Source organism: Akebia trifoliata, chromosome 15 (genome assembly GCF_017979445.1).
Source record: "Akebia trifoliata isolate Shusen 1 chromosome 15, ASM1797944v1, whole genome shotgun sequence".
Classification (NCBI taxonomy): Eukaryota; Viridiplantae; Streptophyta; class Magnoliopsida; order Ranunculales; family Lardizabalaceae; genus Akebia; species Akebia trifoliata.
Window position 1 is genome coordinate 12,838,198 of NC_141389.1, and position 27,469 is coordinate 12,865,666.

The following is a 27,469-nucleotide window of genomic DNA, read 5'->3' on the forward strand; positions in this document are numbered from 1 at the left end:
TCAAGGGTCACAAAGTAGGATTCTGGAAATGGTCAACCGGATCAACCTAAGTTGACCTGGGTCAAAATGATTTATTAAGTTCTGATTTATCTAGGGAGGGCCCCAAAACTTAACCTAACCAAGAGAAATACAATTAGAACCATGGTTAACAACTAATCACAGTTAGTTGATCTAGTTAACCAATTTTGACTTGGGTCATGGCGACTATTCTAACACCACGACACCTAACTATCCACTTGTCTCATAACATGGTGACACATGTTGTCACACCCCTAGCCACTTGTTGGCTTGATCTCATGCAAAGATCACCCATGGTTACTAACTACACCCCCCACTATATAGATATCAAGAGAGAGATTTTGCCTCTTTTTTTTTCTAAAAATTTTCTGCAACTTTCACTGTCATCCTCTTCACCAATTCCAGCAACCTTTTTGTTCTTCCTTCCTTTACAAATCCCAGCCCAACTAGTTTCAATCCTCTAGCTCTTCAACCTGCATAATTTGCTATACTCTAACAGCTAGAAGCCCAACTTGGTCTTGTAATTGGTTACAAAATATTGCCTATTTGGGGAATTGGATCTCAAGGATAAGGAGGGGGAGTCACAAATTTCTCAGGTAGATTTGGAACACAAACCTTGGTGTAGGTTTAATTTGATTGATATGTGCATACTAGGAAGCTTGTTGAAATTTTATGTCATGTTATAGCATGTCTACATGCATGAGCAATCATATTTGTTTTGAATGAATTTTAATTCACGAGTTTTATGTGTGTGAATGAAAAAATAATTTATTCATTCTTCGAGTTATACAAAACTCAGAAGATTGAATGAAGAGTGGAAATCATGTAGCAACACAGACAACAAGAATTGATGTTGTCTGTGATACTGCAGTGGAAGCCACGGTGGCACCTTGTCCCACCGCAAGTGCCACCAGGGCAGCAAGGAATATTATTCCTTGTGCTGCCATTTGAACTCAAATGGACCCCATCTTAAAATTTTAAAACACTCGTTAGTATTTCGACACAATGATCATGTTTTCGAAAGTCAAATTTGTTGTTAAACTATCCGTTATTTAAATGTATGTTGTGTATTTACGTTAATTGTGAAATGTTATGATAATGTGATGTCATCTTCATATTCAATTCCTAAAATAGTAATTATTTTCAAACTCATTTGAATTTACGAGTTGAGGTGATGGGGTTTTATTTTTCTAGTCATTTTATTTTTATCTGTTAAGATGGCGGATGATAGGGAATAATATTACTGAAATGGTGATGGGTGGTTAAAACACCACGAACATCGAATTATACAATTCATTTAAGTGAAGCATTGGTAGACGATTGTGTGTTGTACACCTTCTTTTGAAGAATGATAATTTTATGTGGAATATAATTGTTTGCGATTAATGAGTATTGGGGTAGTGGAGGCCCTATTGTTATGTTGTACGTGGCAAATGATCCCAAAATGAGTAAAATTAGGTGTGGTCGTTCTAGAGGAGTGGAACAGGCATGATCATCCCAACGAATGAATTTGGATGTGATCATTGCAAGAGAGTGAGGTGGGTGTGATCGTCCAAGGAGTGAAATTGAGCGTGATCATTGTGAGGCTGAGTGGGTGCATATCTAGGATGTATTCCATGTACATGTTATGTTATTTCTGTTTTACCATTTTGAAGAAAGAAATGACGTTTATGCGGTTTACATATGTTTTACAGTTTTAAAAGGAAGAAGAGAATTATTTTCTATACAATATTTTGTAAAGGGTCGTATAAGTGTCGAGCACATTGGGGTTCACATGCTATCCTGATAGGCAAGACGAAAATGACTATCCCCGTGATCGTGTGAAATTTATAGTAGTCAAATGACTGACCTTTGTAAAGTAGGTCTTCTTGATCATAGGACCCTGGTCAATAGACAACCTGAGTCAGGAAAAGGGCTATCCAATGGCGGTCAGGTCGACCATAGAATTAGGCTATAACGCTGCAATTCATCATCGATAAACTATGGAATCCCCGACTGAGGTGTAATTCAATTGTATTCCCCATAACTCTTATCTAATACACTACCGTGCTTGTATTAGTTATTTTTTTCAAGTGTTGTTTGTTGACATCTTTTCGTTGTGATGAGTGAGGATTTTATAACCATGAAATAGTTACCTTTTTACTTAAATTGATATGCTATTTCCACTACAACATTTTTGATCTACAGTGGCATTTTATAACAGCGGATTATTTTATCCACCTCTATATATATATATTTTACAGCGGATAATTATATCCGCCGTGATAGGAACCCTCGCAAACGCCAATCCTGTATATTCAATTCCTATAGCAGTGGAATAGTATATCCGCCGCTACAAAACCCAATTTTCTTTTATATAAAAAGTTTGGTTTAGTGAGTTCTGCTTATAAAATTTTTTTAATTGAATATAGCAGCAAATTGGAAAATCCGCCAGTAAAAAATCAATTTTTTTTAATATAAAAAGTTCAGTTAATGTGTTGCTCTTTATTAATTTATTTTAAATTGAATATAGCGGCGGATTACCATATCCGCCACAATAAAATGAATTTTTTAAATATTTAGTGAAAATTGAATATAACAGCGGATTAATTTATCCGCCACTAAAAAATCAATTTTTATTTTTTATTTTTTTAGTATAAAAAATTATGTTAATGAGTTGTTCTTTATCAATTTATTTTAAATTGAATATAGCAGCGGATTATTATTTCCGCCGCTACAGAATGAATTTTTTTTAAATATAAACATTTTAGTAAGATTGAATATAGCAGCGGATTAATTTGTCCGCCACTATAGGGACTAGCACAAAAAATTGTATGTACATTTTTGCAACGGATCGTTTTATCCGCCGTTATAGAAATGCAATATAACAATTTTTTTGTAGCGGATCCTTTTATCAGCCCCTATAGGACCTATGTATTGGGAAAATTTTCCATCCAATTTATTTGCAGCGGATCCTTTTATCCGCCCCAATAGGACGTGTGCATTGGAAAAAAAAATTTCCATCCAATTTATTTGCAGCGGATCCTTTTATCCGCCCCTATACGATGTATGTACATCCAATTTATCTGCAGCGGATAAAAAAAACCGTTGGTGAAAAAATACTTTAAAAAAAATTTGACGGAGAGAAAGCCCACGATTCTTGTTCCCTCTCATTTTCTCCCTCATCCTTCGTCTCTTTCACTCTCTCTCTCTCTCTCACTGCAAAAATCTAGGGCTTGTAGGGGTGTTTATTCGGGCGATTTTCATGGGACGGTGTTCTATCTGACCAGTTCAACTAGAAATCAAGCTTTTCTGTGAGATCGAGAGTTCTTGAACGCGAGTTCTCTTAGTTTATTACTCAACCATTTAATTTCTCCTACAATCGATCGTCCTTGTTTGTTGAACCTAAAGAAGGGAATATCTTTAGTTCGAATTAATGGTGTTGGGAGAATTTCTGTGTGCCTTAATTTGGAGGAGCAAGCACCGATTTCTACGAATTCGGGGAAATTACGGTTTGAGGAGAGTAGAGAGGTTATAGCGATGGAGGTTAGTGTTATAGTTGGAACTTATGCTAGAAATCCAATTGTTCTTTCGAGTGGCAAAGGATGTATATTGTATGATATTGAAGGGCGAGAGTATTTGGTATAGCAGTTAAGGCTCTCGGCCATAGTGATCCAGATTGGGTGAAGGCTGTCACAGAGCAGGCAAACAATCTCACTTATCTCATAAATCTCTTCTACTTGATTCCTCAGGTGAAGTTTTTTTTCAAAGTTCCATTATTTTGTTTTTGTTTTAATTTGTTGGTTTTTTTTAGTGTTTCATTGGGTTTTATTTTTGTTTTTGTTTGTTTCTTTGTATTTGTTCATAATTTGTTACAAACTTAATTCCTAACTTGATGAATTAGATATCAAAAATAAGAATTAAATATGAAAAAGATGAAATAGTGATTTGATTTGAGGTGGATTGGATTTTTAATTCATGACCTCAAAATGAAAAATATAATAAACATTTATAAAGAACATCTAAACATGGTTTTGAAAAATGCCCGAGATACCAGTATCGTTCATGAACAAGACAAGACAGGAAGTCCAAGATTTGCTTATCCATTGTTCAAAGTTTTGCTCAACTTCGGAATGTTTTGGTGGAACATTCCGAAATGTTGACATACCAATATATTATGAAAATATGTGTAGTATGATTATACTCTCAATTGATATGTTAGATTAAAACAATTAGAATTAGATTCTTCAAGGTTGTGCCTCTCTGCCTCAACCTTGGATTGACCATGATCCAATGTTTTTTATGATTATATATGAATCATGGATTGTTATTCCTTTGCATTTGTTTTAACATTTTGAATTCACTTTGTTCTTTATTATAGCTATTCATTTTGACTCCATGAAATTGGAATTGGTTACATTGTTATGCGTCATTGAGTGGGGAGATGGGTACTCGCTGGCAATTTCTGCAAATCATGCATCTTTTAAACCCACACATTTTCCTTCTCTTCTATGAAACAGATGTAGCTCTTTAACAGTTTAACTTAAACCCAAACACCAATCTAGCTCTTTAACTTCAACACAAACACAAACAAAGAGATAAAGAACTTCACGTCTCTATTCATTTATAAACAATGCGAACAGGGTATAATGAGGCTTATCTTTGGCAATTCTAAAGTTGCAGCAGTAAGGAAACATCATCTCTTGGCTTGATCGAGATAGTGAGGACAAAAAGAAACTTTGGCAAGAGAGGCACTATCATAAAAAGATGACTTTCTCTTCTCTTACTATAAAAAAAAACTCAGTTGCATCTTTTGATTTTCTTTTCTTAAGATCCTCATGTTTTGCCTCTAACAAACCTCAAACAATGCCTTATAACCTTTTCTCATGATTTTTTAGAATATTTGTGTTATCCTTCTATTTTGGGTATTTGATCTAGGATTTGTCACCCTCAATTAACTTTGTTACTGTCACAAGAAAGATATTATCTTTTGTTTCAAAATAATTCTTGAAATGACTTCATTATATACAAATGTAAAATAAGACACGAATATTCAATCTAATTATTAATGAGCTTAAAAGCGAATATGTTGTCACACACTCATACCATGTACATTCAGGGTCTCTAAATATGTTGTGAAATTTTTTATCATGCCAATAATCTGTCCATTTGAGTGTCCAAACCCAAAGATTTGGGTTGGCTGAACAAATATTTTCCTCCATTCCACTACACTCAACTCTGTCCAGAGTCATGTGTTATAATATTGAAAAAGTGTTCATATCTGTTTTTACTACAATATTTGTGCCCATTGACTGAACTCTTTTTGCTTCTTTCATATAAAGGAAGAGGAAGGTGCAACTTTGCTTGTTTCTGTAAAATTCTCTATTGTTTCTAAGCATAACATTCATCTTCAATTTGAAGAGGTTGGTTCCTTTGTCTATCTTAGCTTTCACCCCCCCCCCCTCCTAGTTATAGACGAGACTAGCAATCAATAGAAGATCATATATGTGTTCTAAGAGTTAGTTACGTTCAAACCTTTGACATGCTTCTATTTTGTGGTCTTCCTTGGACATAAATATTAAGGAAATGTTCTAGCTCTCAAATTGTACTTGTTACTTTCCTCTTTATTAAGTGTTAGTATGATATCTTGCATATTAGACTGCTTATTCCTCTATCTTCTATTTTTCTGGTAAATAACAGCGGTAAATCTATGCGAAATGCAATTTAAGGTTTGATATAATATAGAATGCTAAATGGCTTCAAATGGATACGGAGACCAGTCAATAATTCTACTCATATCTTGGGGAAAACTTCAAGGTTTTGATGTTTCTTTTCTCTAAGCCTACACGTGTGCAACGTAGATATATGTCAACTTCTATTCCCAAGTTCTTCTCTGATTTTTTTTTATTTTATTTTAAACAAACACCTTTGTTTGCCTTGAATGATTCTAGTCTATGTAAGAGGGTTGTTGTTTCTGTAGCCCTGGGTTTTGGATTTCAAATCAACTACCAATCTCTATTATGACGTAGAGGAGACTAGGCTTGTGTTGCTATGTCCACATTGTGAAAGAGATGTTATATGCCTACCACACATCCTGTGACAGTGAGGGAAGAAATCTTAGTGGATTTGCACCACTCTTATAGGGCAAAAAAATTGTTTATTTTTGTTGAGTGTAAAGCTTGCGGGGAGAATGTGAGTCACCTTCTAACCAAGTAAAGAAACCCTGGGTCAATTTGGAAAACCCATGTCAGATTGGAATTCAGGTTTATGATTGAGCTTGGTCCCATTAATCAAGCAGTTGCATAGATGTACGTCGGTGCAACAATGGCAGTCATGCTTTGAGGATATTTGATTTTGAGATTTGAATCCGTGAAAGTTGTCACATCAAGTGTAGCAAAAAAGATGTAGATTGAATCATCTGCCCATGATTGAAACATGCTAGTATCCTCTAAAGGTGATATGTAGTTTCCACCCACATTGTGTCAAGTGTCACTCCATGCTATGCTTTAGCTCCTCGTGTTAGGGAAAAATAGATGATCCTTATTATTGAACAGTCAATATACATAGGCAGAAAAAGAGATGATCCTTCTTCAAATCTCATTCGAAGGATTTCTGTTTCGTTTTGAAATATTTTAGTTGGAATTGAGTCTGAATTTGCACGTTTGCAATCCATCCTTGAATTTTCTATCCCTTTGTAGTGAAATAAGAGAAAATGCCTTACTAGTTTGCTTAAAGTCTCTGCTAGTAATGACTACTACATCTGTTATTTCTGGTTTTCTTTTGTAATATTTTAGTTAGAATTAAGTTTGTAAATGTTTGGAAACCATGTTTATACTGAGTTCAACAATTTCTTGAATACTTCTTAGTTTCCTTTATGGGAATACATTAGTGTGTGCCTCTATTTGTCACTTTATGTCTCATTGTAAGACAAAGATGCAAGGTGCTCGTCACGGCATCTTCAAAAATCCTAAATGCTAGGTGTCTCAATGTGATAGTCTACAAATATTAGTATTGCCAAGAAAGATTGCCCATGCTTCCTAGGATCTTGTCTTGAATGCTCCAATAGTGGGTGGAATAACGGTGTTGACGAATCTAACATGTCGAGAAAGGTTGGCTATCAACTGTACAACAGTTAAGTTTGTTGGAATGGAATGTTGTGAGTTTAGGACTATTAGTCATAATGTTGGCCTAGCATTTGAAGTATCTCTATTGTTAACTAGTGGAAGTAAGTAACATCAAGTATCATGGTGCCTAAACGCTGGTGCTACTGATATCTCTTCTCCCATTATTCTTATAAGAACAAAAGCACAACATAGAAAAAGAAAGAAGAATGTAGTCTTCATGATTGATTGAAAGCCTATCTTTGATTCTTAACTATATATCAATAAAAAACCATCTAATATTTATAAGACAGATACATGAAAGACGGAGAGAAACACAGAACAATGTGAACCGATGGGAAAAAATAGAGAACAACATGTCTCTTATGTTATTTCCATCATAGACTATAGAATGCACAGTTTCAATGGTGCATGAGTGATTAAGACACTACAACTATCGGTCTAATTTGCTTTGCATGCAAGTTTACCCACGTTGATTCCTTGGTTAAGGCATTGCAATTGTACAAGGAATAAACCCTTGGAAGTCCCAAGACATCTAAGAATCTGAAAGCTTCAGAAAATTGTAGGATTTTACCCCAAATTGGGGAATTCTTGTTGAGTTGGTCTACTATTTGTGGCCCAATTTTCAGATTATGAATCAACCAAATAATTGGGTATTATCCCCAATTCCTCTATAAATATAGAGCGTTCACTACTAGAAAAGAGACTTATACCGACGGCTAGATCCATCGCTAAATCCTCATAAATCCTTTGCAGAATACTATACTGACGGATCGATTTTTCGTCGTCACTCGTCGGAGTTGATTGCGTCGGTAATTGTTTTACCGACGGCGCAATAAATTTACCGTCGCAATATCCTTATTTTCTGGAAAAAAAAAAAGGCCGGAATTTTTTTTTTCATTACTTGTTTACATATTTACCGACGGTATTATTTACCATCGCTATATGTTATACCGACGGTATTATTTACCATCGCTATATGTTATACCGACAGACTTTGTAAGTCCGTCGGTATATGCTATTTCGTTAAAAAAAAATATTTGAAATGCCAACCCAGCCCAGCCCAGCCCACTGTAAATTCTCTCCTCAAATTCCACTTCCACCTCCAGTCCAACCCATCAATTCCACTTCCAGAAACCTATTAAGATCAAAATAAGGGGGTTCGTTAGGTTTGTTGTTTTTTATGAACTCACTACTATATTAGTGAACCTGGTAATCTGGTACCCTATCCAAGATATGGAAGCTATGTAAACCAAAATCTTAATTAACAAAATAAAAAGGTAGTTTGATAATTACATTGCTCTCAAGCTGAACCTTGGCAACCAAGTTCTTCCCTGGGTTTTTGGGAATCCTGAAGCTTCTCCTACCACACAAAACCCCATTGAATATGAGTTCCATCAGGGTCAACTCATCGGCACTACTGATCTCGCAAGCAACCTTCCCCTTCAATTCCACAACATCATCACTTGTAACATATCTACAAATTAATAGCACCCTAAGCATTTTTAAAATCGTTCTTTGAATAAAATAAGCTGGAACATTAAATCAAAATTTCGACATAGAGAACCATTATTGATTATAATAAATGGCTATTGTTTATCTTTAAAAATAAAAATAGGGAACTATTATTACCCTAGCCTTCGAAGAACACAATAGAGCTTCATCAACACTCAATAGAGCACCAGCATTATCAAATTCTCAACCTTAATTTGGCGCCGAAAATATTGTGACTAATCTCCTTTTAGCAAAGAATTCATATCCATCCTCCACCACCTGATATTTGAAGAATGTTAACCTTGGCTAACTGATCAAAGGGAAGGTAAATTTCGAGAATGGGTAGTGGAATCCATCATTCAAATCGACCCCACTTGGGCAAGCATGCACACACACCATTAGAAAAAAAAATAAAAAATTGACCTGATCAGATGATACTATTTTTCAGTCAATTACATTCTTTTGGACAACAAAGAATAGAGTCGTGATCCAAAACAATGTCCCGTTCCTATAGCAACCTATGGTGTCCACATGCCACATATTTATTAGAGAATAAACACATCGGGCTGCGCACACCTAGAAAAATGGCTTGGTTAGGAGCCCAATGTGTTTAAAACTCCAACCAAACACATGCCATAGGAACGGGACACCGTATGTGAGGCTGATTCTAAAGGATATAGCAATACGGCTCAAAGAAGGTTTATTTTCCCTTTATTTTTATTTTTTTTTATGACCAAAGCTGGGTGCTGGGCCCCATCAGTCCGGTTTATTGTCATCTCAGTCTATCCAAATGGGTGTCCTCAGATCAAATACTAAAAAAAAATTTAAAGACAAGGCTTCTGACCTGATGACCCTGGCAGATTAGATCAAGGTCATTCTTCTCCAAGAAGTCGACAACCCTATCAGCTCCAAAAGTACATGAAACGCCCTATGAGAAATGCATATGTTGATGTCCTTCAGCATCTTTTAGAATCGTAGCAGTCTGTATTCTCATTCAATATGAAAGCTTAGCCACGAAATGGTAGTAGAACATGTACTCTGCTGTTTTAATGGGAGTCACAATCAAATCATTTTTTGTTACAAATAAAGCTGAATTGCTTGATACCTAAGTTTTTTTGGGTTTATATATGTTTGCAACTGAAACTTTAGCCAATCGAGTACAGTACCATTGTTGTGGTGGTGCCACCATATGTGATCCACGCGCCATGTTCCGAACTTTTTAATTTGTTTCTATTTATGTGGTGAACTTCTTATGTAACTTTGTTTGAGGTCACATGGTTTGTAGGCCCTTGAATACTAGTAGTTATAAGCACAAATTCATAATGCTTGAGGTCAAATACTGTCTGGTTACTTTTTGGGTAAAAGGGGAAAGAAGAAAGAAAGTTTCAAGGTTTAATGTCTCATCTAAGTGGAAAGAATATCCTTTGTCCCATTTTTACGTCATTATGGTCTATATTTTCAAAAAATGGTATGGAGTTGCTTTGGTGGTGGATAGGCAAATATTTGCTGCTGCTCTTATTGGATGGTTGTAACTATGGTTCCAAATTTTATCGTTTCGAAAGTCAGAATTGATGAATTGATCTGGTTCAATGGAATACCAGATAGAAGAATTTCATTAGTATTTATAGTAGTTTACATGATAGATAGAATTTCAAAATAACAAAACAGAATGATTACATAAAGATCTACATAACAGACTTATCAGATAAGCAGTTCAAAGATCTATTCAAACTATTATTGTTACAACAGACTTATCCTTAAATATCTCCTTCAATATCTCCTTCAATATCTGATTGTTGAGAATCATGCACAGGGATAGACTCTGTTCTGTTACTTATCTATTTAACTGGCCCCTGCAAGCTAATGGTGAGAGGTTGAACCATAAGCTTGCTACGAAGAAAGGAAAATCTGGATGCTGTCAGTCCCTTAGTGAATATGTCTGAAGGTTGTGAGTGTGTAGGAATATATCGAGCAAGGATGTCTCTATTGAAGATTTTCTCCCTTATAAAATGATAATCTACCTCAATATGTTTTGTGTGAGCATGAAACACTGGATTGGAGGATAATGATAGCGCACGAAGGTTGTCAACCCATAGGCGAGGAGGGGAATTGAGTGGAAGACCAAGTTCTTTGAATAACATGCGCACCCAATATAACTCTGTGATAGTAAAGGCCATTGACCTGTATTCCGCCTCGGTGCTTGATCTTGCTATGACTGGTTGTTTCTTTGTCATCCAAGAAATGAGGCATGGACCTAGGAAGATGCAATAACCTGTTGTGGACTTGCGGTCATCGGGACTCCCAGTCCAATCTGAGTCACAGAATGCATGAAGTGCTAGAGATCCTTTTGTGTAATGGAGGCCATGTTCAATTGTACCTTTGAGGTATCTAAGCACTCTTTTGGCAGCTGTGAGATGGACTGTAGTAGGACAATGGAGGAATTGACATAATTGATTAACACTATAAGCAATGTCTGGGCGAGTTAGGGTGCAATATTGTAATGCTCCCACGATGTGCCTGTATATGGATGGATCTGGGAGAGGATCACCTGCATGTTTAGACATCTTGCTACCCGATAGACATGGTGTTGAGACTGGTTTGGCACCAACCATTTTAGTGTCTTCAAGCAAGTCAAGAATGTACTTACTTTGATGAAGATGAAGTTGGTCTGAAGTACGATGAACCTGGATGCCCAGAAAGTAAGATAGTGGTCCCAAATCTTTCACTGCAAAGTCACGGCTCAATTGATGAAGAAGTTCCTTCACTGCATGAGGGGAGTTGCTCACAACTAAAATATCATCAACATAGATGAGAATAAATATGGTGACAGTAGGGTGATGTAAATAAAATAGAGAAGTATCCACATGAGAACCAGTAAAGCCAAGATCAAGTAAGCTTTGGGAAAGGCGCCTGAACCAAGCCCTTAGAGCTTGTTTCAAGCCATAAAGGGACTTGTGTAGGCGACACACATGATTTGGAAGCATAGGGTTTTCAAACCCCTTTGGTTGTTCCATGTAAACTTCTTCCTCAAGGTGACCATGCAAGAAGGCATTAGATTTGTCAAGTTGTTGTATCACCCAATTGTGATGAACTGCCAATACAAGAATTAACCGAATGGTGGCAGGCTTAATAACGGGACTGAATGTCTCATAGTAATCAACTCCATACTCTTGATCAAAGCCTTTGACTACTAGCCGGGCTTTATACCTTTCAATGGTTCCATCCGCCCTCTGCTTGAGTTTGAAAACCCACTTATTTCGAATGATATGTTTGTTGGGAGGTCTAGGACACAAAGTCCAAGTTTTGTTTGCAAGAAGGGCATCAAATTCAAATTGCATAGCTGCTGTCCAATTAGAGTCCTTGGAGGCTTGTTTGTAGGTTCTAGGCTCAAAGGGGAGTGTGGAAGATAAGGCCTGCAGGGGATGATTGGTGGAGGAGTATAAATGGTAGTCAGGAAACTGTTTGGGTTTGTGGGAGTTGGTTTGAGAACGGGTGACCATTTTACTAGAGGGGGGATGGGTAGCAGGTAAGGCAATGCTGGTGGATGGGTCATGAATGGTTGGGGCAATATGTGACTGGTCAAGAGATGGATTTGCATCAGAGAGGTCCAGACCTACAGAAAGCTCAGTTGAGGAATGTAATGGAGAAGTAATAGATGGTAAGGAGGAGGGGGACATACTTGTTGATGCAGGAGTAGCAGAGTCCACCAAAGTGTCGTCCAAGGTGTGAGTAGAAGCAGGTGGAGAGAAGTCAATCATGGGAGGGAAGATGACAGGTGAGGTAGTGGTAGGAGTAGACTTCTGATTGAGATAGGCAGCAGGAAATGTATGTTCATCAAACACAACATGTCGGGAGATGTATATCCTGCCAGAGTTGATATCAAAACACCTATAGCCTTTTTGGTTTGTAGCATAGCCAAGAAAGATGCACTTTTTGCTGCGGTATGCTAGCTTATGAGGAGAGTAAGGTCTTAAGAGGGGATAGCAAGCACACCCAAATGTTCTAAGGAGGGAGTAGTCTGGTTGTTTTTGAAATAAACGAAAGTAGGGGGATTGATTGGCAAGGACAGGTGTTGGCATGCGATTAACAAGATATGTTGCAGTTAAGAAAGCATCAACCCAATTTGTAGGAGGCAAGTGAGACTGAGCTAAGAGACTTAGACCCGTCTCTGTGAGATGCCTATGTTTCCTTTCAGAAATTCCATTCTGTTCAGAGGTGTATGGGCATGTTAGGTGATGTAAAATGCCACTTGCTGCTAGAAATGATTGAAAATAATGAGAGAGATATTCTCTTCCATTGTCGGTTTGCAATTGTTTGATTTTAAATGAGAAGAGATTCTCAACCAAGCATTTAAATTTAATGAAGGATAAGGAAACATCAGATTTTTGCTTGAGAGGAAATAACCAAGAAAACCAAGAATAATCATCTATAAAAAGAACATAGTATTTACAACCACTAATTGACATTACAAGAGAAGTCCACACATCAAAATGGATAAGTTCTAGAGGGTGGCTGGAGTGATGAGTAGAGATGGAGAAGGGAAGTTTATGGCTTTTAGCCATTTGACAAAATTCACAAACATGCTTGAACTTGTGAATGCCAGAAACAGAAATTAAGGAGCTACTAGAAAGTTGCTGGAGGACAGATTCTGATAGATGGCCTAATCGTGAATGCCAAGTTTGAAGAGGGGGCTGTAATTCCTAGCAAAGCAGTGAATGAGGATGTTCTCTGCATTTTATTGAATGGAAATTACTGAAATTGCTGAAATTGGACAGGATAAAGACCTGCTTTACTCGGACCTTGGAGGAGCACCTTGTTGGTCTGCATATCCTTCACAACAAAATATGATGCAGTTAGGATAAAGTAGCAATTGTTATCTTGACACAGTTTTTGAATAGAAAGAAGATTAGACGAGGCATTAGGACAATGTAATATATTGGACAGTAGTAAAGAACTTTGTGAAGTGTTGAGACTTCAGGAACCAATATGTTGTATGTCCAAACCTCCACCATTGCCCACAGTAACTTGAGCAGGGCCTTGATACGGTTGCTGTTGAATAGTGAGGTTTTCCAAGGCAGAGGTGACATGACTGTTGGCACCGCTATCTAAGAACCAAGATGGTTCATCCTCCTGTTGCACATGTGTGTGGGCAGCCATAGCAGCGAGTTGAGCAGGAGGGTGTCTCCTTTGGTATGAGAAATCCATGCGATGGTAACAGTCAAGTGCTTGGTGGTTATTTTTTCCACAAATCTGACATGGAGGTTTGGAGTTGGAAAAGAGGGTGTTGGGGGGAGGAGGCTTGCTTGTCTGCTGTGCAGGAAAGGAATGAGGTTGGTTTCTAGGTCCAGGGGGTTTATTGGAGGGATATTGCTTAGGCTTTCTATTATTGTAGTGTTGCTTGGATTTTTGGGTGAAAAAGGCAATGTTATGGGTGTCAGGTGGGACAGATTTGTGTTGGAGCTCAAGGAGTTGCTCATAATTGAGCAATTCTGTTTGGAAATCATCAAAAGTGATTGAGGAATTTCGGGTTGCAAAATTCAGAGATGTAATAAAAGAGTGATATGTTGAATTCAGTCCTCCCACAACATAGGAGATCAAATCATCTTCATCAACAGGTTTTCCCACTGCTGCAAGTTGGTCAGACCAACTTTTGGCAGTAAGGAGGTAATCTGTACAGGATTTGTTGGACTGATTCAACATTTGGAGCTGTCTCTTGAGGTGAGATATTCTAGAACGAGAATTAGGTGCAAATCGATTTGTCAAAGTGTTCCAAACTTGTTGCGAGGTGGTGAGTCCATAAACAGTGGACAGAATTTTCTCTATGAAAGTGGCCTTGATCCATGCCAATATGAACTGGTCCTTTTTTTGCCATACCAAATAATCAGAAGTAATGACAGAAGTGGGTTTGCCTTCATCATCAGTGACAAACTTGATTGGGCAGGACTCAGAGCCATCCACAATTCCTAAGAGATCATGACTTCGAAGGAGAGGGAGGAATTGAGTGGTCCAATTGAGGTAATTGGTGCCATCCAATTTGACAGATACTAAGGGAGTGATGTTAGGTAAGGAGAATGTTGCAGCGGAGTCTTTGGAAGCCATAGGATCAAAAGGTGGGGGGTTAGCCAAGTAAATGCTTTGATACCAAGTCAGAATTGATGAATTGATCTGGTTTCAATGGAATACCAGATAGAAGAATTTCATTAGTATTTATAGTAGTTTACATGATAGATAGAATTTCAAAATAACAAAACAGAATGATTACATAAAGATCTACATAACAGACTTATCAGATAAGCAGTTCAAAGATCTATTCAAACTATTATTGTTACAACAGACTTATCCTTAAATATCTCCTTCAATATCTCCTTCAATATCTGATTGTTGAGAATCATGCACAGGGATAGGCTATGTTCTGTTACTTATCTGTTTAACTGGAATGTTTTGATTTTGTCTGAAACTGGAAGGAAACAGACTCTGAAATATTCAATTTTTCTGTTGTTACGTTTTAGTTTTTCTTCTTTGATCAAAATGTTTTAACTAGGTTTCATCTAGTTAGGCTTCTATATCTAAGATGAGATAAAATGTTGGAGCCTTACATGGGAGAAACTGCATTAAGTAAGCTCGTGTTTATTGGTTCCACAGTCATTACTTAGCCTATCATAAACACGTGTAGTATCATATAGCATGTTATATACTTCGGTTTATTGATTTCTTCTGGTTACATATATACTTCGGTATATTGAAAATTAAAGACAGACATCTGAATAACATATCAGTAGTTTATTCACGTTCCTAAAAGGACCATCATACCATCAGATCCTACAGTACCCGGATACTTCAACATGGGTGCCTTAAATTCAATACTTTGTTTTATATATAAACCTAAGGGGAGATCATCATCAAGTATAATGAAACATACCTAGCAATCAGGTTGTCCAACTCTTTCAGGAAATTCACCTCTGTAATGAGCAACATTGGAGTTCTGTAAAACAAGCAAGCACGAAACAGATCGCTACGTAAACACCTCACATCTTAACTTCTTAAGGACCAAAAAAACAAATGTAGCTATTTACAAAATTTGACCCAATATAGTAAAAAATATTTATACCTGCCCGGCATAAGCAGGATGGTTAAACCGACATTTGCTTCCGTACCCAGACAACCCCGTCGTCTAATAATAGATACAATCAGGTTCTGAGACAAAAAACCATAACTAATATTACCATTAGTCAGTGATCCTTTCCAGCAAAAGTGTGCTCCAAAATTAGCTCGCTATCAAAAGAACAACAAAGTGAGAAACCAAAAGAGATCGAAAATGCATTCATTTCTCAATATCATCATTCTACTATGCTCAATTTATTACATAATGCTTCTTGACCACCCAAATAGCACAATGGTGAAGAACATATAAAAAGATAAAAGGTAAATAAGAGACAAGGTGCACTAAAATAGATACAAAAGATACACTACGTCATAATGCGGTTATTGCGACGCCACAATTGCGGTAAAAATGACTGCTAAAGGTTGTCGTTAATGGCGATGGTTTGTGACAGTCGTTTAATCGTCGTTTCAACTAACAGATGGTGATAAGTAAAAGTTGGGGTGCCAATAGCCACTCCAAAAAAAATAAAAATGCAGAACCTTCGTTTAGAACTCGTCTTTGCCAGGGTCGAAGTTCTTCTCTCCTCTTTTTCACACACTCTACTCGTCTCTCACTCTCACTCTTACTCTCACTCAACTGATCTTCCCTTTATATTCCGTATCTCTTCTCGCTCTCTCTCGATTCCGTCGCTCTTCTCACTTTATCTCTCTTTGTTTTTTTAGAAACAAATCGATCGGATTTTTTTTTTATAGAAACAAATCTATCGGATTTTTTTTTAGAAACAAATCGATCAGAGTTTGATCTATAGATCTTCGCTCGATCTCTCACTCGAAGAATCTGTGATTTTGAAGACGCAATCAGATTCGATTTACAAGTTTTAGGGCAGAATCGATCGGCGTTTGATCGAAAGTTTTAGGGCTTTGTTCAATCTCCCTCCCTTTGCTTGGTTTGTGATCGAATCTTCAGGTATGTTAAAGTTTTTTATTGAATCTTAGATTTTCCATAATTAGTTTAGGGATTCAAATGTTTTTTCATTGTTAAAACAGATTTTAGGATTTTGTTTGATCCCTCCTTCCTTAATCATTTTGAATTACCTTCTATTGCAAAGGAAATCCATATAAGATCGCATTTCAGAAGCTAAGTTTTGATTTCTCTTAAGGTATGTTAAGGTTTTTGATCCGAACTCAGATTGTTCTCAATTATTTTAGGGTTTAAGATTCTAATTTTAATGTTATTTATCAAAATGCTATATATTCTTGGATGTTAGTTGTTTAATTAATCTAATTATAAAATCTTCATCTAATTTAGTTTTGTGAAGAAATCTTAATCTGAAGCTTTTTTCTTTGTTAGGTGCCCAACTATGAATCTATTTTAGTTTTGTGTAGTTGTGACTCTTTGTTAGGGATTGTAATGAGTGGTTTTCAGTCATTTTAGAACTCCACGTATTTAATTCCTATTTCATATGAAGGAAATCATCGAGAGAAAATATTATTAAGAATCCTTGTGATTTTGGAGATTCTCTATCTCGAGTCAGTTGCTTAGGAGGTTCAATCTCCCTCAAATGAGATCTTTTCAATCATCTTACTTTTCTAATAAGAGTAACAATAGTTTAAGCTTACTATGTGTTTGTGCATAGAACATTTTATTCAGAACTAGGGATTACATTTATCAGCTATATGTATTACTTGCATGAGAAGACCCCCAACAACTCTGAACCTCCAAAAAAAAAGAGTTTCGAGTAGGCGAAATATGTTTTGACCCTCTTCCTTTGACCTTTTGGATTCTGTTTGTTCTTAAGATTATGTCACCTTCATGGGAGATGACTGACTTTTGAATTTCTTTCATGAAGAATATAGTCATTAACTTACTCACCTCTTGAATTGCTTGTTGAAGTTTGTTTCGTTCACTGCAGAGATGCATTCCGGTTTTCCTTGAAATGGAAAGGCTAACTCATAGGTGTGAAAGAATTTGAGGCAAAATGGATTGGATGGGCTGGAGTAAATGTACCAGATGAGATTGGGCAGAGGACACTTACAACAACCCTAGTTGATAAGGATATAATTTTACAATACAATTTTTGAATCATATATGCATTAATTCACATTGATTGACATGGCCAATACCACTAGAATGGTACTCTTTGACTTTGAAGGGACTGAATGTGTCGACAATGGGCTTAGTCTGTACCCCATGGCCCTCCCCTCCCTTTCCCACGTATGGTCTCTAGTGTAAAATGTCATAGCAATCCTAGCCCTTAACCAGAAACTTGACTAATGGCCTTCAATACTCAAATTAAAAGAAAAATAAGTTCTAAATATAGGTTGATTACTAAAATAATGACGAATGGTTAGCAATCACCTAGGTGGGACATGTTTTTACACTAAACTGATGTTGTAAATATTTTTGGGCCTATGGATTGGTTGAGTTTTGTGGGGAGCATCACACAAGTATCCAAGAGGTGCTAAACTTTGAAGGCAAGAGGGAGATTTGTGTTTTTTTGTTGGCACTAGTAAAAAGCAATGACCATGGAGTGTTCATGGAGATTTTGTATAACAGAGTGCATGTCAGAAATTTAAACATATTTCTATGGAAAGGGCCATTTACTTTAATTTTCAATTTTGCTTTCCATGATGAAAAGGCATGATTTCTTGAATTTTCTCTTTATGCTGATAAGAAGGCTAAGGACAGTATGCCATCAATAGGTCCTAGCACATAGAGAAGATGGATTTCATGAATTGTTGTTCAAGAAAATTTAACTCTTTACTATTCCATTTTAGCCAATGAATGCTCATTGATTTGGCTTGCCACTTTGCATAAGTAAACTTATTAGACTGTTCATATTGAATCCTGCATTGCAGCTTATGTGTAGCTTTCAAGTTGAACTTATATATTTTTGTGTTTCATGGTGTACCTATCAGAATTGGACTATCGTAGCACAGTGTGTCCATGACATTCTTAAAGACTACCCACGTCTGCGATTAACTCATGGGCGGAAGGTATTTTACTTAACGACTTGAAGATTGTCTTCTACTTCACGTTATTTCCCCCTTCATTTGGCGATACTGTGGTTGTCAATTTTGATTTTGGTTTGGATATTAAGCTTTGTTTTCTCTGTTGAAAGGTTTTAGAGGTCCGACCTGTTATTAACTGGGACAAAGGGAAAGCTGTGGAATTTCTTCTTGAGTCACTTGGTGGGGTAACTCTGGCTCTTGTTGTCCTTTCCAAGTTTTCAGCGCAAGCAGACTTGGAACTGTATATGTAATGTTTTCCACACGTTTTGATTTAATGCTTTTGGTAATATTTGTGTTGGTGTTCATTTTTGGTCACTGGCCTAGCTAAAACATCGGTTTTACAATAATGAGGCGAATAATAGTATTGCACGATTCGACCACACTTCGCGTTGGATTCATTGACCAAGTCATTCACAATATAACCTGAGTGGACTTCAGTGCATGACATTTCAGAATTACTTGGACTCCTACCATATTTAAATAGGAAATAGTTTAGGAGAATCGGACCGCTAACCCAAGCTTTCTTAAGACCAATCTTTGATGCCCTGTATATTTCTTTGAAAATTTAAAATTATATTGGCACGTGACACATCATTACAAACTCTTGTAAAATAAAAGTGCACTATTGGGAAAACAAATTATTTTGGAGGTTACAAACAATGGAACATCAGAAAAATCATTTTGCTTGTGAAGAGACACCATGTGATTTAATAAGTGGTATGACTTTTAAGATTCTCATGTATTATGTTGAGTTGCCATATTTGTTGTATATTCTTTGTCCAATTTACATTACAGACTATTTTTCAACTTTGATACACAATATGAAATTCAAGATCATAGGACTCAGCGAGCAGCCTTGCAACAAGCAATTGGATTCTTCTTACAATGCTAGATTTGCACCAAAATTTCTAAGATCCTATGTCGCCACCAATATTTATCCTAACTCTACTTGGTACGCTGATTTTGGTGCAAGCAACCACCTGACTTCAGATCTCTCCAACTTAGAGTATTCATAATCCATATTACAGTAATGAAAAAGTAGTTGTGGGTAATGATAACACCATTTCCATTCAAGTGTGTGTTTATTTTTATTATCTGCTTTCATTCATTGGATCATGTTTATTATGTTAAAAAGTCTGTTTTTTAAAGGACTTTTTCATTGACAAAATGTCAATTCATATGTCAACTTGGAAGCTGGTTGCGATTCTTCAATCTGTTTTGGATGAAAGAAGGAAGAGAAGTGAAGTTTCAGTAAGGAAAGACATGATGGATGCTCTATTGGATGTCAAAGATGAGAATGGTAGAAACTTAACTGATGAAGAGATCATTGATGTTCTAATAATGTACTTGAATGCTGGCCATGAATCTTCTGGTCACATTACAATGTGGACCACTGTGTTCCTTCAACAAAACCCTGAAGTCTTCCAAATGGCCAAGGTGACACTAAATTCCATTCAAGTTCCATAACTACTTTAATTCCCTAGATTTTAAATTTTTGGTTATATGAAGCTCTATTGAAGATCTTGAATCTTGTCAAAGAAACTTGTGAGTGTATATTTTCCTCCACTCTCGGGTGTATCATAACACCTCGTGGCCCTCTTATATTCATAGTTTTCCCCCTCTCCAACAAATCGATTTATTTGTAGTTTGTTAGTTAACAAAACTTGCTTAGGTAAATTACTTGTTTGGAAATTTTTCTAAAGAAATCGAGCAAGTTTTAGATTTTACACCGTTAGATCTAGCCTTTCGACTAACTTATTTGGATTATGATTTAAGTTCTAAATAGTTACTTATATATATTTAAATCAATTAAATTACATGTACAACGGGATTTAAATGAAACGAGAACTTTGCTAATATTTGCTGTCCGAAGATACATTAAGGGGGGATGATGGTTGATGTCCAAGATGTTGCTGACGCACTGGTGCTTGCATACGAGAATCCTGAAGCAGTGCATCACACATAGTCAGTGTGCGGGATTTGATCGACAAGCTGAGGATGATTTATCCCAACTATAACTATCCAAAGAAGTGAGTTTAATTACAACCACAATTCAATATAATAAGATAGAACTCCATACATACAAGTATGGCTCACCCAAAATCGTCAACGATGGTGTTACTGTTGCCAAAGAGGTAGACTCTAGTGTATTATTCAATGCTTTCAACATCAGGTTCAGAGATACAAAACAAAGTAGAAGTGTGTTGCTTTTTTATTTCCTGAAGTTTGATTCTTTTCTTTTTGCTGCATATCTAGATTTTTAAGAACTGAACTAAGTAATAGATGTTTAATTAGGTTTTCCTTTGTTGGTAAATGCTATTGAAACTTGGAATTATTTCTTAGGTTGAGTTAGAGGACACTGTTAAGAATATTGGTGCTAAGTTAGTGAGACAAGCTGCTGCAAAGACAAATGACTTGGCTGGGGATGGTACAACAACCTCTGTTGTTCTTGCACAAGGTCTGATTGCTGAATGTGTTAAGGTTTGCATTCTCACCTGATTTGCTATAAGAATTATAAAAAGTATCTTTCCTCGACAAAATGTATCACTAATGAGGAGGTAATTCATCCAGGTGGTATCTTTCCTTAACAAAATGTATCACCTGATTTATTGTTTTATTTTGATTAAAATCTGCAGAAAGTAACAATCAAGGAGGTAGAGCCCATGACTACTGACAACAAGGCTTAGCCGAAATGGTAAAATAATGTAGGTAGAGAGTGAGAGGGATTAGGGATCGGTTTTATGTCAGTGTGATGTTCTATTGCTAAAGGAGAAAAAATAGATCTTTGTTTAAACAAGGATTTCCTGAGGTTGTGGGTTACTGACCCTTGTTCTCTACACAGTGTAAGAAAAACTCTCTTTTTCGATTGGCTTCAAAAATCAATTTTTGAGTTTTTTGTTCTGGTTGATGGGCAGAGTTACCAATCTCTGGATAACTTCACAACATTTCAAATGGTGTGTCTATAAATATCTGATACATTAATGTTTCCTCTCGGTCCAAATGAACATTCATCAAGACAGATGCTCCTGCATATAGGAAACAATTCATGAATGTGTTTTGATGGATCCCAAACTGATCATCCCTATAGTTCCAAAATTCATATCTGATGTTCTGATTTTCATACATGTTGTTTATGCTCTCTCCTTATTTGAACATAATTAATTTGAAAATATATATAATATGTGGTATTAACATTAAAAATGTTATCCAGGTATATTGAACTTGTTGTCATCAGTGTATCTGTTGGTGTCTCTCGTAGAATTAGGAAATTTGTGCAGAACCATCAAGTACTGGACTTGAGGACTCCTCAAGATGTGAGTGACTTTGTTACTAGGTAAGGTTCTCTCTCTCTCTCTCTCTCTCTCTCCCCCCCCCCCCTTTTATAACATCCATATCCATCCGTCTTGTCTCGCACTATGTAGTGATTTCTATGTCTATTATTTTCTATGAAGGGTTCGTTATGGATCAGAAAGTAAAGTGGATGATGAAGCAGCAATAGTAAGTCTTGCAAATGATCTTGGTAGAGTAAACTGGGATTCTACAAAAAGTGCTGTCAAGCTTCAAGAGATTGGACCGAGGATGACTCTTCAACTCATTGTAGTTGAAAAAGGCTTGTGTTCTGGTGGAATCATATTCAATGAATATGGTAAGTCAAATTTGCATGACTCTTGCTATCGATGCTTGTCACAAGCAATTGTAAACTTCCCAATGATGCTTTGTTGTTTTGTTGGGCTTCTAGTTACAAATCCGATTAAATAGGATGAAAGCTTTTCCTCGACACACACATTGCTGTCTTTCTCATCTGAAGAGTTCTCTTCCATGTGTTCGCTTTTTTATTTTCTTCTCCAGTAAACGAAGATGGGACAAGCAAGCAGGAAAATCAGGAAAATGGGGAACCAGGCGAGGAAGATTAGTTCCGATTGGCAACTCTAGAGACCAAGTGACAAGACTGCCCCGCCATTGTTATGATGCACATCGGACTTCCAAAGAATGTTCATGTTCATGCATCATTGATAAGTGTCTTCGCCAAGGGATGATTTATGGAGTATGAGAGTTTCATAGTCCATCAAGAAAATACTAGCTTTTGGTTTTGTACCTTTAATGAAGGATTGATTATTTGAGGAGTTTAAGCAAACATCAGTGTATGTTTCCAAATAATTCTACATGATTATGTAGTGTTAACAATTTAAATCGACATAAATTGGATTGGGTTGGAGAGTAACGACGGGCATTTGAGTCTTTTCATGTTGTTAGTTGTGGTCTAGGTCATCAATGTCAACACATAGGGGTATCTCCAATATTCGGCAACATGTGAGGGGGGCAGGTGTAAAACAATTTTTTTTAAAACAAAATACCCTATAGCGATGGTTGCTGACCGTCGCTATATCCTAATTTTACTCTCGTTTTTTCTGACTGTCGTGGATAGTCGTTTTTTTCTGACTGTCGTGGACAGTTATTTTTTTCCGACTGTAGAGGCAGTCGTTTTTGATGCATTATGACGTAGTGATATCACAAGATTATGTCACAGTTAGACACTTTTTTTTTCCTGATCAGTACAGTAAGACACTTCTCACAAACATGTTAGCAAAATGAACATCACACTTAAATAGGATTATGTTAGCAAAATGCCCAAGGAGCAATCCCACTAAGATATTATTTCAATATAATCTATTAACCCCTAATAGGATAATGTAAAGGTAATAGAGAAGTAGGTCAAAATGTTGATCGAGTTATGTGTCATACCTCGACCTTTTCCCCAATATCTTGCACAACATACCTTTAAGGCTTAACCTCAATTGTCATAACTAACAGTCCCAAGTGACAAATTGATATAGGAAGTGAAATTCGTGCACACATACACACATACATACCTTCAAATCATGAATCTCCACTCTGCCAACAGCAGGCCAACTGGCTGCTGGACACGTGATGGGGGACACGTGGAATTTATGAAACCAATCAGCTTCCGACATGTGGTTGGCTGAGGTTCTCTCTTTTCTAAAATATCCAAGGCATCAACTACTAATGTAACATCGCCTCTTTTTTTTTCCAAGCTCATAATGTAACAGTCCGCCCGCTGATTGATCAATAAAAACTTCAGAGAACCTTTTCCAGTCTTTGTATAATCTGGATTTGAGTAATTTGCATAGTGGTACTGAAAAAATAGATGCCCATGTTGATCTTTTATATTAGAGAAAGTTAAAACCAAAAAAGATGGCTCAAGTTAATTATAGTTCCAATATAGCAAGTACAAGAACAGTAGAACACACCTTTATGGGAGCAGAGCATATATATGGTGCTTGTACAGTCGAATTAACAATTTCTGGGGTACAAATTGAAGAGCTGCAAGATTAAATTGAATCTTACTTTATTATTATAAAATAATAAGGAAATTAGGTGTACATATTTGGTACAACTAATGTGAAATTTAAGCAAATTACAGGTCAAGAGAATTAGTTCCTGCAAATATTTGGTCAATAACTCATGCTCTACACAATCATAGTTCAACTTCAAGAATACTAACAAAAAGATTTATTTGTAGAAATTGGCATTACTTGAAGTTTGCAGGAGAAAAGAATCTATGACATACCTTCTCCCTCCTCCTTTATCCGGGCTTGGGACCGGCAATGTAAAACGTTAATTTTACATTGGTGGAGTTAAAAAGGTTTTACCTAATACATACAGAGTTAAAAATGTTTTACTTAATACAGGCAGAGTTAAAAAAGGTTTTACTTAATACATGCAGAGTTATCTAATATAGTCTAAGTATTGTACGAAGATAATACAAAAAAAGTTAAATGTCATGGGCAAAAAAAACAAGCATATAGAAAAAGTCTCATAATCCCTGGCTAGGAGGATGGCCGTCTGGAAACATGGTGTGGAAGTACTGCGCTATTTGCTCTTGCACCTGACTCTGGATTTGACTTTGCATTTGATTCTGCATCTCAACAAACCTCTCCTCATGTTCTCTTTTATTTTCCTTTAACGTTTGTTGTACATTGGTCAACTAAGATTGCATCTCGGCATAACTAGGACGAGATGAACGAGAAAAGGAGCCAAAAACTGATTTCGATGTCGGGCCTAGACCATAAGTACGCACTCGACCATGCCCATCTGGTCCAAACGCGTCAGTGAATACCTTCTCGCCTATAGGCGTAGAATCTGATCTACCACTTTTTTCATGATCCATTTTCATTTTAGGCTATACAACAAAAATGAACTAATTAGTATGAGCTTATTCAAATTTATTTATTTGGCATTATATTAAAATTTATTTAAGATCACATACCATAAGCTCCGCCGACTTAGGATCAGATGGTGACCCATTTTTTCTAATATGGGTTTTCCTAAAGACTTCAGCTCGAGTAGGTAAATTACCCGGTTCTCTACCCTCACCCTTTAGTAACACAAATATAATCATATTAAATATATGTCATAAATCACATTAAATATTAGAAGATAGTGATATAATCAAAATGACCGATATTAGATACGCACCAATTCATGACGATATTGAGCACAACTTTTTGTCCCCCCAACATATTTGATTACTTGATTTTTCCTATTCACACTGTTCCTCTTGGATACAACCTACACAAATTTCATAAAATTATAATATCATTCATTTTAAAGGGTTGTTAATTAACAAATTCTTAATAATTTATACATGAGCGTCAGGAGTACTCCAATAGTGGACGAACCAGGTCCAATCGGCTTCTGAGACGTCGTTAGGAATATTGAGCAATATCTCCTCATCCGTATCGAATTATCGGTACTTCTGTTTTAAGTCATTCTTCCAATCTTTATATTTCATTGACATGGATAGCATTACCCAATCTCTTTTATCATCATCAATCTCGACAAATCTCTAAAAAATAAACATTACAAGAAAAATAATAAGCATATATCATATTGTTAAGGTAAATGTGAAACAATACCTAAAATATAAAGTAATTTACATTTACCTGAACCTCTCGCCACAAAGAATCTTTTGCATGCTCTGGATCCTCAGTCCATGACTTGAATTACAATGGGGCATGACCAGAGTGCCTCACAACATATCCTAGAAAATTTGTAAAATGGCTAGAATTATTTCCTATTGGCTGACAATAAGCATTCCAATCTACTAACATCTTCTGCCCTACTTTTTGTCCAAAGTTTCCTACGCCCCGCGTAGGCCCTCTCCTCCTAGTGCTGCTAGAAGCTGTTTAAAGAGTTAAAAAAATATAACAAAACAAAAAATATGTCAATGAAAACTTATTTAGACAAATATTGTATTAATAACTTAATAAAACATATCATACCTGTATTACTACTCCCATTTCCACCTCTCATAGATGGTCTGGCTATACTAGATGATGCATCTGAGACTGAATTTGAGGGATTATTTCTCCCCTCTGTCTGTTGGACCACCTGCTTGGATGATTTTCTACGCAACATATCTAGCCAACAATTTCTCAGATAATTAAAATCAATATATTCATCAAATGACAGAGTAATTTCATTTTATTAAAATGAATTATTATTATATAAAAAAATAACAATTTATACAATCAATCATATACTAGATGTAATCGTCATCATCATCATTAATGAAGCCTTGATCATCACCGACATATCCTTCGACAAGTACTCCTTGGAAATCGTTCTTATTCCAAGTGATAACATCATTATTTGTATCAATTGCATTTTGATGCAATCCTGACTCATTATCTTGGAAAGGTTCTGCTACTACATCATCTTCCGGTTCTATATTGTATAAGTCTCGTGGTTGTGTATTTATTACAACACGCCAATCACAATGGATGTTGTCTTTTATATAAAAAACTTGTTGTGCTTGATTTATAAGAATGTATGGTTCGTTGGTAGCTAAGGTCCGTGTAATATTCACACACTTGAAACCATATTCATCTTGCTTGAATCCTCCACGGTTTATGACATCCCACCAATGACATTTGAATAGTATGACTCGATTCCCACCTGGATATTTCAGCTCTAAAACATCATTTAAGATGCCATAATATCCTAAATTACCTGTCACCGAATTAGTGTCCTTAGCATTTGCAAAACTATGTGTTTCTGCAAAGACAAATACTCCACTACTTTGAGTTTTTCTCCGACTATCTCGTTCTTTGGTGTGAAATCTAAAGCCATTTACAATGAAGCCCTTAAAACAAATCACATTATGAGAAGGGCCGAGAGCTAATTGATAGATTTGTTCATTTACGTCTTCACCATTTAATCGCATTTGTGAAACCTATTAAGATCAAAGAATGAAATTAATACATTTAAAACTATATTTAAGTGGATTAATTTTGATGATATTTATCACATACATGATGTTTAAACCATTCAGCAAACTCCTTCACATTTTTTCGCTCCACATCCCTAACACTCATGTGATTATGAGTATCTTTAATCATATGTTTGTGTTGTCTGTACAGTAAATTATTTCATTAATTAGGGACTATTATCAATTATGAATATAAATAAAAATGATTTGAAATGATTTATCTTACCGAACAAATGGAGCAATTTCATCACAGTTGTTTAGCACGTATAGACGAGCTTGTTCCCACTCACTCCGTCCCAACATTTGTGACACTGCCTTTCCTATAACACGGTCATTTTCTTTGAAAATTGACAATTTTTCACTTGAACCATCATCAACAACATCATTATTATGCACTGGTCAATTAAACTTCGTTTCAATCCCATGCAAGTATCTCGAGCAAAATGTCAAC

At 36.3% G+C, this 27,469-nt stretch overlaps 1 protein-coding gene across 20 annotated transcripts; it reads left to right on the forward strand.

Annotated features, from left to right (window-relative positions):
• Positions 1-340: 340 nt before the first annotated feature.
• Positions 341-23,045, forward strand: LOC147384380 (peter Pan-like protein). 20 transcript variants are annotated; one of them, XR_015172604.1, is made up of 10 exons: positions 3,106-3,543; positions 3,649-3,749; positions 5,340-5,420; positions 18,633-18,710; positions 18,836-20,162; positions 21,069-21,206; positions 21,362-21,568; positions 21,937-22,059; positions 22,178-22,371; positions 22,575-23,045. XR_015172604.1 is itself a non-coding variant. In XM_086425546.1 (9 exons), coding segments are annotated over exons 6-9 (384 nt in total). In that variant the 5' UTR covers positions 345-614; positions 18,633-18,710; positions 18,836-20,162; positions 20,599-20,860; positions 21,069-21,206; positions 21,362-21,428; the 3' UTR covers positions 22,640-23,039. The 20 variants fall into 20 exon arrangements, 8 of the variants coding, with proteins under 8 accessions (XP_086281670.1, XP_086281672.1, XP_086281673.1 ...); XR_015172603.1 differs by lacking the exons at positions 3,106-3,543; positions 3,649-3,749 and adding an exon at positions 341-614; XR_015172606.1 differs by lacking the exons at positions 3,106-3,543; positions 3,649-3,749; positions 5,340-5,420 and adding an exon at positions 342-614 and having other exon boundaries at positions 18,836-18,972; positions 19,920-20,162; positions 22,575-23,044.
• Positions 23,046-27,469: the final 4,424 nt, after the last annotated feature.

Coding starts and splice junctions, on each gene's coding strand:
- LOC147384380 (XM_086425544.1), top strand. CDS start 19,893: ATGTCAATTCATATGTCAACTTGGAAGCTGGTTGCGATTCTTCAATCT. Junction 20,163..21,068: donor AAGTCTTCCAAATGGCCAAG/GTGACACTAAAT, acceptor ATTATTTCTTAG/GTTGAGTTAGAGGACACTGT. Junction 21,207..21,361: donor TGATTGCTGAATGTGTTAAG/GTTTGCATTCTC, acceptor TAAAATCTGCAG/AAAGTAACAATCAAGGAGGT.